Source organism: Ptychodera flava, chromosome 15 (assembly GCF_041260155.1).
Source record: "Ptychodera flava strain L36383 chromosome 15, AS_Pfla_20210202, whole genome shotgun sequence".
NCBI lineage: Eukaryota > Metazoa > Hemichordata > Enteropneusta > Ptychoderidae > Ptychodera > Ptychodera flava.
Genome location: NC_091942.1, coordinates 37,514,744 through 37,530,783, shown reverse-complemented (window position 1 = coordinate 37,530,783; position 16,040 = coordinate 37,514,744). Strand labels below are relative to the sequence as shown.

The following is a 16,040-nucleotide window of genomic DNA, read 5'->3' as shown; positions in this document are numbered from 1 at the left end:
CCTCAAGCTTTTGGTAATATCATTTAAAATATTTAAAAGTTCATTTTAAAAGTTAATATATAAAGTGTAGAGTGTTTCAAGTCTGAAGTTTGATGAAGGAAATAAATTTATTTTTTAAGGCGAACGAGTTTTCTGGAGCTATCTGGAAGGGACTTTGTAGTGTATAGCAAACTGAGGCTGAAATATGCCTTCCATGTCACGAACTAATGTTGATGAGTTGCGATTTTATGTTTTGCTGATGTATTGAAAAACTCTGCGATTTTCAACTTTACAAAAGCACGTGGGCCCAATGAACTATTGGACTGTTTCCGCTTTTCCAATGAAAACATGACACTACAGTTTCATTTCTACCTTGTAAGAACTTATGTTTGTGATAGAGGGCGCCCTTTGGGAAAAAACGAAAGGTTACATGCCCGTTGAAACTCAGGAGATGATAGAACATGCAATCAGCAAGCATTGCCGATAAAATGTGTCACCATACAAACTATATTCACAGAAACTATTTGTCTGTTTGTTGCATTGACTTCAATCCAAACGAGCCACACACTACCGTCATTGATGACGCGAGGAGTAGATGTGCTGAATGAGCCTTTAAGTTTGTTTCTACTCATGTGTAACATATTAATCAGATAAAACGATACGTTGACAAGGGTGAAAAATGAGCCTCGATTCTGATCGTAACGACTGGGGCATGCGCGGCATGTATATTACAAACAGTGTTTTGAACTGCGCGTGGGATTGGTTTCACACAGGACTTCTTGACCGGCGCATAACATGAGAAACGTGGGATAGGCTTGTCTGCTTCCATTACTGGACTGCGTCACTGACCGGATGTCCTAAAAAAAGACGGGGTTTTGCGTAAAATGAAATCGTCATTCGAGCACGACTAACATGCGGACGAAATGTCGGTCTTTTTAACAAGCCAAGGTGGGTCGGTTTCTAATCAAGAACATTAACAGTGAACATTTGTGTTATTTATATCCAAGAAAATACCAGATTATGTGCCTCTCAATGGCTGTGTGCCCCGTTTGACGTCTACACATACTGCACCACAACCCGGTGATTGGCGTAAATTCAGTTTTAAAAAATGAAAGTTAAACGAAAATACATTCGGTGAGATATAATGAGAGCGAGTTGAAAATATGACATTGCTACCGCTAGGAGGGCAATACTCATCTCAACTGAAATACGTCATTTGTACAGTATAATCACATACAGTTAGTTAATGAATAATTAGAATCAACGATGTTCTAACGCCGCTCGAGCAGTCACTTGCTCATAAACATAAATATTTACGAGTGTGCATTATAAATGTGAGAAATTCCACGTTTTGATAATTGCGAATGGCGTTTATGTCGAACGATTTTATTTGTGTCTAAAATTCCAATGTCGCTGGAATTTGATCCTGAGCCTGTTGTTTACAATTAACACTATGCAGCAAAGAAGCAAAGCTTCAGAAACCGACCGAGCAGTGTTTACAACTTACTGAATTTGAGGCCAAGTTGTGTTAAATATTAACCTTGTTTCAACCCTGCTCTTTGACAAACAACGCTCCCTACTAATAAATCACATGGGGCCATTAAGTCTGCGTTGAGGTTCGTCAGTAGTCTGGCTAGAAGCCGTGGTATAGTGTTCTGAATATTTTTGATATTTGTGATGTCTGTTTTTTCCCTTTGCAGATAACAATGGGCAATATTAGGTGAGTATTTCCTTTTTGCATTGACAAGTGGAGCTAGATGGCAAGAAAACAGCTAAGATAATTACATGCATTTATCAATCACCTATATCCAACTAACAGATTAACTATGTAAATCATGAAACTTAGCCTTTGTTAGGACACCTTAACAATGTTACGACATTTGCCCTAGAAATACAGGTTTTAAAATTATATTTTTTTTTCAAAAAATATTCAACATTCCTATTAATATCAGATATTGTTGTGTTATGAATATCCACAATGCCTTTATACATGTTAAGGTTTATCTTCAATTGCATCATTATGCATATTTTAGTTCGTACTTTTGTAGCGTTGGTGTTGTCTTATTTGTACAATACATAGTTTGTGTCGTAAATAGCAATTCAACAATATATATTGCACAAAGCAAACGGAGAGTTGGCACTCTGTGTAATCAATACATCAAATTAAAACATAGCATCCGATTCGTCCTGACTCTGGGTATCTGTCGATCTACAGACTCTATCTATCAGCCTTCGTGCTTATTTTGGTTTCCACCGGCCTGTTCAACTTCCTGTCTATTATTGCGTAAACGGTGTTGTGTAACAATTCAGACTACAGGCATGCAGATATAGCAGTGGACCTCTTTTTGTTGGAAAGAAAGACAGTTATCCACACATCGTTACTACAAATTTATTCTTATATACACATACACAATAGATAGATAGATAGATAAATAGATACATATACAGACAGATAGATGGATAGATAGATAGACAACTAGGTAGATCCAAATACAGACACACATAGAAGCATATGTAAACATAGACATATATACTTACACATGCAGACAAAGGAGGTACAGAGATAGATACATGCATACATACATACATACATACATACATACATACATACATACATACATACATACATACATACATACATACATACATACATACATACATACATACATACATACATACATTCAGAAGACACAGACAGACAGAAAGATAGACAGACATACAGACGGACAGGTTGACAGACAGATGACTGACTGGCATGCTTTCCGACTTACTGAGGAAGGCAGTCAAAGACAATAATTTGTATAAGCAAGCTTTACATCCAACAACAAAAGTCCGTTTTTCTTTTTCCATTTCGGTGCACTGTTTTAAGTTTTTGCATTTCTTTAAATAGATCGTGTTGTCGAGAAAAACCACCGTTAGAAGAGGCCATCACCGCACAAACTGATTGGATATTTATCGACAATGTCAAGAAGAAACTTCACGATCTGACAGACCAGAATGACGTTGAAAGTCATGACCACCAAAATACCAAAAGCAGAGTGAAAACCAATCACGTTTTCAGAAGCTCGAGTCTGACTCGTCTGAAAACGATGTGCAATCAAGAGAGATGGCAGAGTTGTCCGTTGAAGGCTTTTCAGAGCATGAACATGATGAACACTGTCATCAAAGTACTCTGGAATCTAAAGCAATACTGAATCCGCGCATTCGCTCTTCTTTTTCCGAAAACGACGTGAGAAAATCTTTCTATGGATCAAAGAGAGATGGCAAATATCGATCTGAAACACAAATACAAGCAGCGCCAAGTTCAGAATCAACAGCTAAACAAAGTGGTACGAGAAGCCGACAATCAGATACAGAAGACATTGCCTCTAGCAACATACCGAATGAATTCAAAGTATTCAAACAACGTATCTTGAGACATAAAGCCAGTCTACGCAATGACGGTGACAGAAGCAGGTCTGTTAAAGTAATGAGTGTACCCACCGTCTCGTATAGAGTTAGAGGTCGAAGTAGGTTCTACGGAAATCACAGCCGTGACAGCAGTGGACGACATTCGTCACCTGAGGGCGCATTTGATGTCGCTTTCAATAATACAAGTTCTCTTGCGCATGATGAACAAATCGAACTTTCAAAGTCTTCGTATATTTAAATATATGTTATCTATAATATAAATATTTAATGGCAAGTTTATGTTGTATTAGGCTTATATGTTGCCTTTATTTTACTTTTGTACGTCGAAAGTTTTAAAATAAACGTCTACAAGTTATATTTAAATAGTTATTCGTGAATATCACACATGTAGTCTTTATCCTTATACTACCTGAATTTCAAAAAGTATCTACATATAGACGAATGAGATGGGTCTTATGACCAGGCCACATTGACTCTTCAAATAACCTTAGGAAGTCGCTTTGTCTATAGAGTGACGTTGAAAATTTCTCCGTCAAGATATATCATCCAAGAGACCCGCATTGGCTATTTACTCAAAAAACACGAAAATGATGTACATAGGCATTGGGATTTCTGTCTTCAGTCAGTTCTTTACCAACAATTCTAAAAACGAGATCATGTGTTATTGATCGACCGATTGATTGGCCACGATGTCTTTTGTCAAATTAATCACCCCAAAGTACTTGTCTACAATTCAAATAAAAACTAATTTTGATCAAGATATGATATAGATTAGAAATTAAAATGTCATTAGGTCTTCAATGCGGTTTGTAAAGTCAAATATATCAGTAGGAAAAGATAACAATAATCAGAACTGAATCAAATACATGTACTATCAATGACATTAAAGTGACTGGAAGTATTAACAAAGTTGATGTCAAGTACATGTATTTGGTTTGCAGATGGGTTTGTACAAAATGGAACATATTGTTTTCAGATCCTTGTAGAGTGGTCAAGACTGAATCTCTAGAATGGACATAGTGAAAGAAATTTTGAGTTTTTCAAGGTTCCTGGTTTCAAATCCATGTACCAAGTAATGCGCGTTAACTTCACGAAAATATGCTCAAACGACGATGTAAAACAATCTCGGAGATCTATAGAATCTTAATCTGCTGAGGAAACTCTTGCATGAAGGGTCTGAGTCTTAAATTGACACGGAGGTAGTTGTATAAGAGAGGTACCTCATCAATCCATGTGAAAAAGACTTCAAAATGAATTTTCCACACCGGATAATACGGCAAATAGACGTATAGTCATCGATAAAAGTTTCCCTAACGTTGCAAATCTCCAAAATGAAAATGGCTGTTTGTCCAAACAAGATCTCGTAGCCAAACACCTCTCTGTAAGTGAAATGTCTCTTCCATTTCTCTCCAAATTTAATCACGCTTTCTCTTCAAAATGGTAGAACTGGAGCACTGTGAACACTCCAACCAAATAATAAGCCATGGTTATTTTGCGTATACTTACTAGTATATTGAATTCAACGAGAATAATAGACAAATTGTTAAAAGGGTCATCCCGAGTCAAGATAACCTTTATACACCAATCAGCGAAATGAGACGTGTACTCCTCTGGTCAGCCCCTTCACATTCATTGTTATTCAAAGTGTCCGTAGACACAAATACTTATGCATTTCAAAGTAGAATTTCTTTATCATATCTCACACACGATATACGAGCTTTACAAGGCATGGAACAGAAATAATCCTGCTTTATGGAACACTCGACTATTTATTGAACTAATGCAAATTATTAAACTGTGACACCTGAGCATGTATAATTATGTCTGCACAGTTTTTTGTTCTTGTCGTAAGAAGCGACCTTCGTGTTGTGTTATTTGGCGACACTGGTGATTCATTATGCATATCTCATCGTTATAGCAAAACGATCAATCAATGCAATGACAATGAAATACAAAATTGCATTTAAGTCTGTTTGCTGCAGATCCAATACAACAATCATCCCGAGTGTGATGTTGTAAAGCCAAAAAGATGTACAGTGTAATTGAAAACACGGTTATTATATAGATCACAAACAATCACCGATAGTGGCGTTCATCATTTTTATATCTTTGACGCAGGCATACCTCCACCAAACCTTTGTAAAAAATACAAAAATTCAAACAGCTTTTGAAATAACAATATCATCTTCTAAAAAATACAATTCCAGCAATTTTTGAAATTAATTACGACAGATTACGGCATTGATAAAGTACACACGTTAATTCTTTCCGTCTGAAACTTGAAACAGATTTACTCAAAAACTAACACAAGTAATTGTATTGAAGACGTTCACAAATGTCAGGTCATACGCATCGCAGGCGAGGGCGCTCGCAAAGTAGTACACATATATAATAGGGATTGAAGTGGTGCAGACAGTCACGTTGTAAACGTATTCATGTATGGGGCAATCCAGGTCATACAAACAACGCTGCCAGGGAATGTCAGCTTCTGTCATTCGAAGACAGAAATTAACATATCGATTGTTGCTGTGTCATGATATTTCAACCAGCTCGCTCGCAATAAATCGGTTGTTACACACAAATAAGGGCGTAGTTTCGCTTCGCTGCTAAAGAGTTTGCCGTGAACGTTAATAGACAGATTGATCTAGAAAGGCTCAAGTATAGCAAGTAAGATTGTTTCGTTTTCGCACGTATTCTTCCGCCAAATCACCACAATGACAGGGTTGGTGAATGTATGCCTTCTGAATGCGTCTCTCAGCTGTCATCCAATGATCGAATGGATGAACTTTGTCTTTTGAACCTGGCAGATCACATGATTTGATGCTGTACTAAGAATCGAAACACAAAATATGAACGACGACGCGCACGATCTATTTTGAATGACTGCGTCATTTGGCTATTTTGAATACCGATAGTTGTGGTTGAGTCGTTATCACAACGAAGCTAACTGCAAGGTAGCCACGATTTCTCCGGTAGGAAGGTACCTCCTATGGAATAAACAGTGATAATTAGGAAAGCAGCGAGGTTAGAATCAATTATCGATGGCACTGAAATAGAGTGGTTTTAATGCAACAAATGACGGCCATGCATACGCACAGAAACATCGACGATGGCCCTGCGATGGAGAGGTGTACAGGCAACGTATACGGTGACAGCAATGCAATGGTCATAGATCCTCAACATCATAGGGAGCGTACCATCGACATTGATGATGATGTTGACTTCACGGGTTTACGGAGCTCGCTGAATACAGGCTGGCATTGCAGAGGGTTTGCATTGGGAACGTTCTGGTACGCATACAACAACAACAACAACGATGATGGTATGCGACACCGATATGGACGAGTGGGTATTTCCTCTGCAGCAGTCAACGGCGTTGGGATTTTATTCTTCGCTTTGTTCTTTGTTCTTGCCGGGGTTTTCATGACGGCTTTGAGTAGCCGTCCTCCGATAAACATCATTGGCCCAATATCTATCGGCTGCGGAGCCTTCCTTACCTTCTTGGCTTTGTTTATTTACCTGTATCGTCGAAGACACATTCGCTCTGATAGCAGACATACACCCATACCCAGGCAATGTCAAGCCAGGCTTCCAAATGTTACCATAGAAACAACTTCTAATGGCCAGTTTCCTCCAGCTTACACAGAAAGGTAGGTAGAGAAGGCATTTGAATACATTACGTAAATAGAGTGCAGCATAACCTGTATTCATTAATAGTTTCATTATTATACTTCACTGTATGTGTGTGAACAATTATCTCACCACTTGGAAAGTGAAAGGTGATGAGTCGGTTACGTTATAATCCGATTTATGTACTGGAGATTGGGTTATGAGATTAGGGAGTAGAAGGGCTTGATGAATTTCTGTTCTATTTCCGGCAAATGACAATTCAACATATCGGAAACTTTGACGGAATGTATTTCTTTCCTTTTCTCAAATTTTGATGTGAGTTAAGGAATCATCACGAAATGCGACCGAAACCAAACGACGTTTGCCCAACACAGAATTAAGAATCGTACACATAGCCTAAATTTTCTTGAAGCATATGCAGAACAAATCGATCAACAACTGATCGATCAGCAGTGTATTCTTAACGAACAGATATTCACTTTACGGGTTTCACAGTATTGTATTGTGCTATTAATATGGCACACTGACCTATCATAAATCACAATGGAGTGCCGCGTGTTGCGCTCTTCAATATTAAAGTTAAGACATGCCAATAAAGGCATGATTTATTCTAACAAATATAGTTTTGCATATTAGCTATGTTGCCTCTTTGTGCTTTCGATTGCACGGTTTACAGCGAAGTCATTTACTGTGAACACTATATTTTGTTTCGCTTTCTTGACAGCAAGGAAGTAGAACATTCTAGGGTTGAACTACAGAATGACCTCAAAGAATGCTCTCCACCACTGTTTTGCATTAACCAACAAATATCTTGGCAATCAATTGGGTCGCGGGATCCATTACACAACATAGTAGTCTTTTAAAATTTTAGTCATAGAATTATTTTCCGGGAAAAAATTGAAGCGACTAACAGTCTCATTCAGGATTGAATTTCCTTAATTAAAGACAGTGAATTGAAATCGGTGGTTTCCGTTTTGATTGCGAGGTGCCAAAGGTTGCTTGAGAGTCAGTTTTCCAAAAGAATTATTCTTCATCAAATCATGCAAGGTGGAAGATACACTTGTGAAGTTAAAACATAACTGTCTACCTTGCAACATGTCGGATATTTCCGTTGATCTTTTGCTTGTTTTGGTTTTTCGCTGCTATTGTTTTTGCTAACGTCATCACTTTTCACCATTTATATATTAGTCAGCACAGTTCCGCCTCGTTCCACTGACTGGATGCAATGCCAAGCATAACTCTGTAGAGATACTGTGATAATGACTGTTTACCTACTATAATAGAATATTTGATGTGCAACTGTAGGGTTTTATTTCAGTGACGATACAAACAAGAGCTGCTTCTTACAGACTGCTCCTCCAAAGATGTCGGATTCGGAATACCAACAATCAATGAACTACACTTTGCTGACGAGTTCCATATGATATTTATATTTCTATGTGACTCACTGACTACATCGATGACGTGAAAAGTTTACTTTGAATTAAATATTGATGACTATCGTTGATGATGATGATTGTGATGATAATAATGACGAGGACGACGAAGACGGCGACGACGATCCCTCTACTGACGGCGGCGGCGACGACGGCGACGACGATGATGATGGCGACGACAACGACGACGATAATAATAATAATAATAATAATAATAATATAATAATAATAATAATGACCCGACGATATCATGATGATGAAAACGCCGACGATAACAATGAGTGTAGAAGAGGTGTTTGTAAATATGCATGTTGATAGAGCAGCTAGACAATTTTGACACAAAACCGCGTAACACAAAAGTGATGTAACAGTCAAATCAGTAATTTGATACAGTCTTATGTGTTACACAAGGGTTCCTTGTTAGTACAGTTGCATAGTATACAGTGACTGTCTGTATGGTTGAAGATAAAGGCAAGATGAAAAACACATGTTTCTAGCATTACTTTTGCCTGTAAGGGAGATAGTAGGGGTAATACAGAGATTTCACAGTGGACGATAAGCACTTCTGAAAATCTGTCCCAATATTAAATTGAAAAAGGATTGGTAAGGTATTCACGGTGAAATTGGCTGCAGTCACAAAAGATATCGAATACAGGAACTCAGGATATTGTGTCACGTTGCCCTTGAAGATTTATCGAGTCAGTCTCGGGATTTAGCCTACAGCTGAAAGATAGCCCTGGCCATACTTTGTTTTGTTCAGAGTGCGTTTGATTCAATTCAACCAGCGAAAAGATTTTTAACGGGACCATCGCAATTGGTCACGATGCCCTCAAAATGGCTCTTCCACATATTAAACGCGCTCGTCTGTGATGTACAGACATTTTGACAACGTCCCTTTGTTCTTTGTTCAAAGACCAATGTGTTCGCGAGATTCTCAGGCTGTTTTATTAAATCAAACAAATGAAGAAGATTCCAATTCTTACGACATGAATTTAGTAAAAGAGAGCTGAAAGTCCTGAATAGTATAAAAGTTTGGGCTGAGTCAGTTAGACTATTACAGCACACGTTTTTCTACATTCATGACATCATACAACTATGCATGCATCATTTGGTATTGGAATTCCTGATTGCTCGAAATAAGTGCAACACGTCATTTTTATACAAATTACCATTGGTTAATGTAATCTGTGTCTGTAGTTGACACTGAAACAGATCGAAGCACAACTTGGCTCATAGAGTTTGAATTAATCGCCAACACAATCCTAAAGTTTACTGTATATTTATTAGTATTCGTAACCGCTAAAGATGTTTTACACAAAGGGGTAGCATTGAGGAGGAGAACAAAGATGCATTCCGACTAGTTTTCAGGGAATCATCATCTCTATGATCAATGATTGAAGACTTGCATACAGTTTCTGTGCTTGAGGAATATTGTTGATGGTGACTGTATAAACTAGCCGTGTTTTTAACAAGCAGCAAGTACTACCTACTTCTTGGTGATTTTTTCTACTCGTGTGTAATCTTAGCTTATTTGTTAATAGGGATACAAATATATTATAATTACAATTGAACAAAGAACTCGAAACACTGGGCTTGGCGGTCCGAGGCAGGAACACCTCCTTTATTTAATGGTGACCTGCGACAGAAAAGGCCACAACTCTGAATCAAGTTACAACGTCTGAAACTGTGACATGAGACTCCCTGAAAATAACATGTCTGGGAGGGTGGGAGGGAGTTTGACAGAGCTGTGAGTTGCAGGTGCATACAAACGATGACGGCTAACTCAACTGAGGAAAAGTTAGATGCGCATGCTCTGACTAGTTACCGTAATTACTCCCTTTGAGGGCGCTCTCTGGCTCCCCTCAAACGGACACAATTACAATTGAACAAAGAACTCGAAACACTGGGCTTGGCGGTCCGAGGCAGGAACACCTCCTTTATTTAATGGTGACCTGCGACAGAAAAGGCCAAGGATGAAAGACTGCCAAGCCCACAAAACACTCATTTGGTTTATAGTAAGGTTGTGCAAAAAGTCTGAACAGTATAAATGCTGGTTAACAAAGAACAAAAGCAAGTTTAGCAAAGAGGCTAGACAAGTAGTAGTGTGAATCTGAGTCCTTAAGCATTGAATGACTTTAGGGAAAGGTTCAAACGGCGAGAAACTTCTAAACGTTGTGAAAATGGTATTTGAAGATACACAAGGTACGCCTGTGACTTCCAGTCCCATGAATACGAACTAACTCCCCGGTACCTCGGCAGAAAATGCAGCGGTAGCACTCCCTCTACGGAAACTGTGACCTGAATAAGATCGGGATGGGAGACCAGCGAGGGATAGGAGCTGATGGAGCTTGTTGGAAAGGTGCGGTGTGTAAAAGTGATAAGGCCCCGACTACCAGCAGGATAAACAAAGGCTGGTGCGGACGGTGGGGCAGGGATGGCGGAAAACATGCGTTTCAAAGCTGTGGGAAGGCATAGCGGGCAACCCGGGAGGGACAAAATAGGGATGGAGTGAACCCTGTACGTGTTTGGTTGGTTTTTGACCAGGTGATGCCTACAACAACCCGATGTCGGTCAGTCGGAAATTCTGACGAGCCAGGTGTAGAGATGGGTCAAAGGTAGCCTGTGTTGGGGGAACCAAGTTTGACTTGCGAAGGAAGAGGTGAAATGCAGTCAGGAAAGCCGCCCAGAGGGCGATATCTTTGGGGTCTGAAAAGTCTAACAACCTAAAAAGCTACACAAAATGCGTGGGGTGATGGCGAGCTTACGACGCGGTATTTGAGGAAAACTGTGAGATATGCCTTGTAATGTTAAGCGGGGGAGAACATGATGAACAGCCTGACCGTCAAACCCATTAAGCTCATGTAGCAGGCGGATTGCATTTAAATATTGCTTCAAAGTACTAACAGTCTTAACAGATTCTGACATGAACTGAATAAATAAACAAACGTTGCGTGGGGAGGCCGGTATAGCCTTCAAATTGTGAAAAACACAAAACAAAAGATATGTCTTCCATTGTGACCTTAAGTTCCGGACGCCCTTAGTGTAAGCTGCAGATATGGTGACACCTAACTTCTGGCCGATGGCAGCTAGTCCTTGGTTGGTTGCTTCTGATCCTGTTGAGAGGTAAAAACATTACCAATCGTGAGTGAAAGTAAAGAGATGATCGTTTACTTCTCTTTCTTGCAACATTTTATCCCCTTTCAACGCTGCAAATTGTTGGGAGATGTTGTCATTGAGGTGCCATCGACTGAGCATGTCAGCCACCCTATTCGCGGAACCAGGGAGGTGAACAGCTTTAATTTGAAATTGGTGGCTGGCCGCGATAAACCAAATTTCCTTATGCCACTTTAGCATTGTTGGATCCCTCGTACGACCGGCATTGATCACGTGTACAGAAGCTTCATTGTCGCACTGTATCGTCACGCGGCGACCTGTTAGTGCCTTCGCCCATATCTTGCATGCTACCATGACAGCTATCAACTCTAGACAGCTGATATGAAATTCGTGTTGCAGTATGTCAGGGGGAAATTGACAATGAAAATATTCGTCAAGAAAAGTGCCGCCAGCCCCTGTAAGACAGGCGTCTGTAGTGAGTAACTCATCCGGCGGGGACCAGTCTTCGACTGGAATCATTGTGATACCATTGAAGTCTTCAAGGTATGTTATCCACCACTTGATGTCTTTCTTCATATCTACATTAACATGAAACCGATGATGGCTACGCCGGAGCTTGCGAAGGGTTTCCAATAGTCTAGACACAAACACTCGGCCGGGTCTTACACAGCCGGCCAAGAAAGCAAGTTTCCCTATTAAAGATTGAAGTTCTTGTTTGTTGGCGCGTTTCCTAGGTAACCATGTCGTCAAGTATGAAAGGGCCTCTACGACTTTACTTTCTGGCACGCTGAGGGTCATGTCAATTGAGTTGAATTCTCGTCCCAGAAAGGTCATCACTGGGTTTGGTGGACATGCTTTTTCTGGCGATTCCTGCAAACCCAATTCCTCCAAAGTATTCCCTAAATCGACAAAAGCTTGCTCAGCCTTCTCCGGGTACTCCGCTCCTCCAAAGTCATCAAGATAGTTAACACAATCGCCCCGGTTTCCTGCTTATATATGTGAGTCACGGCATTTGTTGTTCGCTGACAAGCTATGGAGGCTGTGCGGAGGCCAAACGGCATTTTGGAGTCGAAATATAAAAGATTTTTCCAAGTATAGCCTAGCAGAAAGTAATCGCGTGGGTCCGTAGGGATTTGACGATAAGCTCTTTTCAAGTCCCTTTTGAAAAGTAAACACCCTTGTCCTTTTTTTCTAACGATATCTGCAAGATCGTCTACGCCTGGGTATGTCAAAGAAAAGGGACCATCCAAATATCTGTCTTTCGGTATTCTGTCATTGACTGATTCACCTAATGGGAAACTCAAATCCACCACAACCCGCCTTTCTGTGGAATCCTTTTTTTCCACAGTCTGTAGAGGGGACAACATGATCTCTTTATCGAAAGGATTACAAAGGAAAGGACCCACTGTACCTCCCAACTGAACTTCCCTGAGAATGTATTTGTCGACGTGCTCTTCGTAAGTGTAAGCTGATTTATGGTTTGTATCAACGGGGCGTGGCATGGATGCGGCGGTATAATTCAAAGGCCAGCCATATTCAAGTAAGTCGCATACCTGCTGGTCGTGGTAGGTCCGCAATTTTGCACGCCAAATGGGGATGCAGAGGTTGGAATGGACAGGTATTTTTAAGCCCTTATAGTTGGGTAATTGTGAATTGTAAACAGCAATATGATTTTGAACAAATTAATGTGCTGAAGGGGAAAGAGGAGGTGCTAAGCTGCAGTCGTTATCAGTATTATCAATCCCCGGTGTGAATATTTCTGCCTTAGGGTTAAGGGTTGACATGCCAGACGAAACAGACTCAAGTGTAGTATCTGAGATATAACCATCATCAACCTGGTCGGATATCATAGAATCGCAATTAAACGATTGGTAGAGGTACTTGTGTCAGATTGAGGCCTACCTCCTACGGTAACGTGAACATTGTTAGATTCACTGAAAATATGATCATTTTCTACATCAAGTTTATTGTCACAAATGCTGTCACTGTGTACGTTTTCTGTGACACTGCTGACATTTTCATTGATGTCGTAAGTGATATCTGTGGTATTGGGCACATCGACATTTGAATTCTTACAATGAGCGCTTTCTAATTCAGCATATTCATTGTTATTGCAGTCAGTTTGGGTACTTCGTTCAAACGTGTCAAAATTCAAAGTTTGCGTTTGTGAAATATGTGTGACATAATGTCTGTTGTACAGATTTGACGGTTTACATTCCGCAGTATTGTGATTTCTAACCTGAGTGATCTTTTCTTGTTGGTTTGCTTTTTCCGCTCTCACTTTGGGATCATTGTATGGGCACTTTGTCCTGGGATGACCTTCTGTCGATTTTCTGAATTTGAAACAGGCGCTGCATACATGTTTGTACTTGCAAGAGTTCCCATCGTTGCACTTTCCTTCTTGATTGTACGCCCAGCAGTATTGGACAGAATCTCCAGTTGTAGTAGTCTTCGGTTTGTTCGTTCTCGATTGTCGCGTCTCGGCCGCTCTCGGGTATAAATACAGTTCTTTGAGGTCGTGTCCGTCGCTCTCCCATGTGCGACGACCGTACTCGATGTCTTGGAGAAAAGCGCCATGGTATTTGAGCACGGCGTCCCAAGGGTACACTGACGCGAATCGCATCAGCAGGTTTAAATGTTTTAAGCGGGTTTCTCTCTCCGTACTGGTCACGGCCTTACCAACCAAAATGGAAGTGAATCCCTCTACAAATTCGCTGATTGACATTGAATCGTAGCTGATCTCACTGCCCGCGCCGAAAGGACGAGGTTGCGCAGACATGTGTGGCCATGAAACCGGAACGACGGCGCTGTCTTTCCTAGTCTGAAATCGTTGAGACTTACCGCGTTTTGGGCTGATGTTGGTACTACCATTCTCGAAGAAATCCGGTATGATTGAGTGCTGGGCGTCCTGCAAATCCTGTTGTAGTTGAGCGTCGGCATCGGCCATTTGACGCAGTTGAGTCATGTTTGTAGGGCTTTGACTCTCGGCCGCTTCGGTTTTGGCGCCTAAATGTAGCAACTTTGTAGCACTTGCCTCTGGTTGTGCGGGAGTGCGTTCGGTGTTGCTTGTAGTGGGTCTATGAGCCGCTATTACTGCTCGTAGACTCTGGATTTCATCTTTCATACACTGAAATTCCGATAAAAATTCTGATGCTAAAGAACCTATGCCGGCCGCGGCCCCAGCAGATGTGGCGCCGTAATGTTCTTCAGACTTGATTGTAGTTTTCCGTGGTCGCCCTCGCGGCTTTGCTCCTGAGCCCGACTTCTTGGCTGCGACGCTCATCATGGTTGAAGGTTGTAATGAAATTATTCGGCCAATGATGCAATAGCAATGTTTCAGTGGACTTCGAGTAAGTCTCCGTAGAGCTGAGACTAACTCATGCACAGGAAAAGTTTGACAGAGCTGTGAGTTGCAGGTGCATACAAACGATGACGGCTAACTCAACTGAGGAAAGTTAGATGCGCATGCTCTGACTAGTTACCGTAATTACTCCCTTTGAGGGCGCTCTCTGGCTCCCCTCAAACGGACACTATTATTATTATTATTAAAGTTTATTTATAGAGGGTAATCTGAGTTACAAATGAATTGTAATTTACATCAGAGCCCTCGTCAAGAAAGCAACAAATCAATACAGAGTATTAATTATACATCAAAAGAAAAAAAAAGAAAAGATACAACGAAAGCATCTAATCCAGTGATGAACCCTCATTAATGAATTTTTGAAAAAGAAAATTGCGCAATTGAGATTTGAACTGCGATAGTCTTTCAACACTTCGGATTGAAATAGGAATATTATTCCAAATCGTTGTGGCTCGATAAATGAACGATCTCTGTCCAGTAGCTGTTTTGAAAATTGGAGCGTAGAAATTCCTGTTACTAGAACTACGAGTATTAATATTACTAACGTCAGAGATATAACGGAACTGGTTTAAGTAATCAGGTGCAAGCCCATTCAAGATGTTAAAGGTCATTACAGCAATGAAATTATCAATTCGAAAGTCAATGGGTAGCCAATGAAGGCGAGAGAAAACTCGAAGAACTTAATTGAAGAATATGGCGTTCAAGAAAAATACAATTACGGATGCATTCTATTTACTTGGGTACATGCTTCCATTTATTTATTTTAATTCGAAGAGTACTGCGTTCAATTATATCATTATCCATGTGCATCTTTCAATTTGTATGACAACTGCAATGCTAGGCTGTATATAACAAAGCATAAATACTTACAATGACAATTCAGCAGATGCTATGGAAAGGATATAAACAATGAAGTAGAGGTGTTTTGAATAGAAAAGTTTACGTTGACATATCGTCTGACCGGTTAGCGAGCTACTTGGCTCATTTATTTATTTATTTTTCCTCGCAAAGCAGCGGTCAGCTGGCAATGCCGGTCTCACCACCTGAATACGTTAGCTACCATCCACCAGACTACTATGACGACGACCAGAAGAACGGATTTTCGCCAC

The 16,040-nt window shown here is 40.3% G+C and overlaps 1 protein-coding gene and 1 long non-coding RNA gene across 2 annotated transcripts; one reads left to right on the top strand and one right to left on the bottom strand.

Moving 5' to 3' along the window:
* Positions 1–686: 686 nt before the first annotated feature.
* On the top strand, positions 687–3,759 carry LOC139152102 (uncharacterized). The gene is made up of 3 exons (XR_011556549.1): positions 687–927; positions 1,680–1,699; positions 2,870–3,759. It is a non-coding gene; the product is annotated as an uncharacterized lncRNA (long non-coding RNA).
* A 7,268-nt stretch (positions 3,760–11,027) lies between these two features.
* On the bottom strand, positions 11,028–15,105 carry LOC139152091 (uncharacterized). The gene is made up of 2 exons (XM_070725192.1): positions 13,810–15,105; positions 11,028–11,569 (listed from the first exon to the last, which is right to left on the bottom strand). The coding sequence occupies exons 1-2, from the start codon at positions 14,854–14,856 to the stop codon at positions 11,543–11,545; spliced, it is 1,074 nt and encodes a 357-aa protein (XP_070581293.1). The 5' UTR covers positions 14,857–15,105; the 3' UTR covers positions 11,028–11,542.
* Between the last annotated feature and the right edge of the window lie 935 nt (positions 15,106–16,040).

What these genes read in the sequence shown, in the direction of transcription:
- LOC139152091 (XM_070725192.1), bottom strand. Translation starts at nt 14,856, where the DNA reads ATGATGAGCGTCGCAGCCAAGAAGTCGGGCTCAGGAGCAAAGCCGCGA. An exon ending in AACAAGAAAAGATCACTCAG is followed by an intron (nt 11,570 to 13,809) that starts GTTAGAAATCAC and finishes ACCTCTCAACAG; the next exon opens with GATCAGAAGCAACCAACCAA.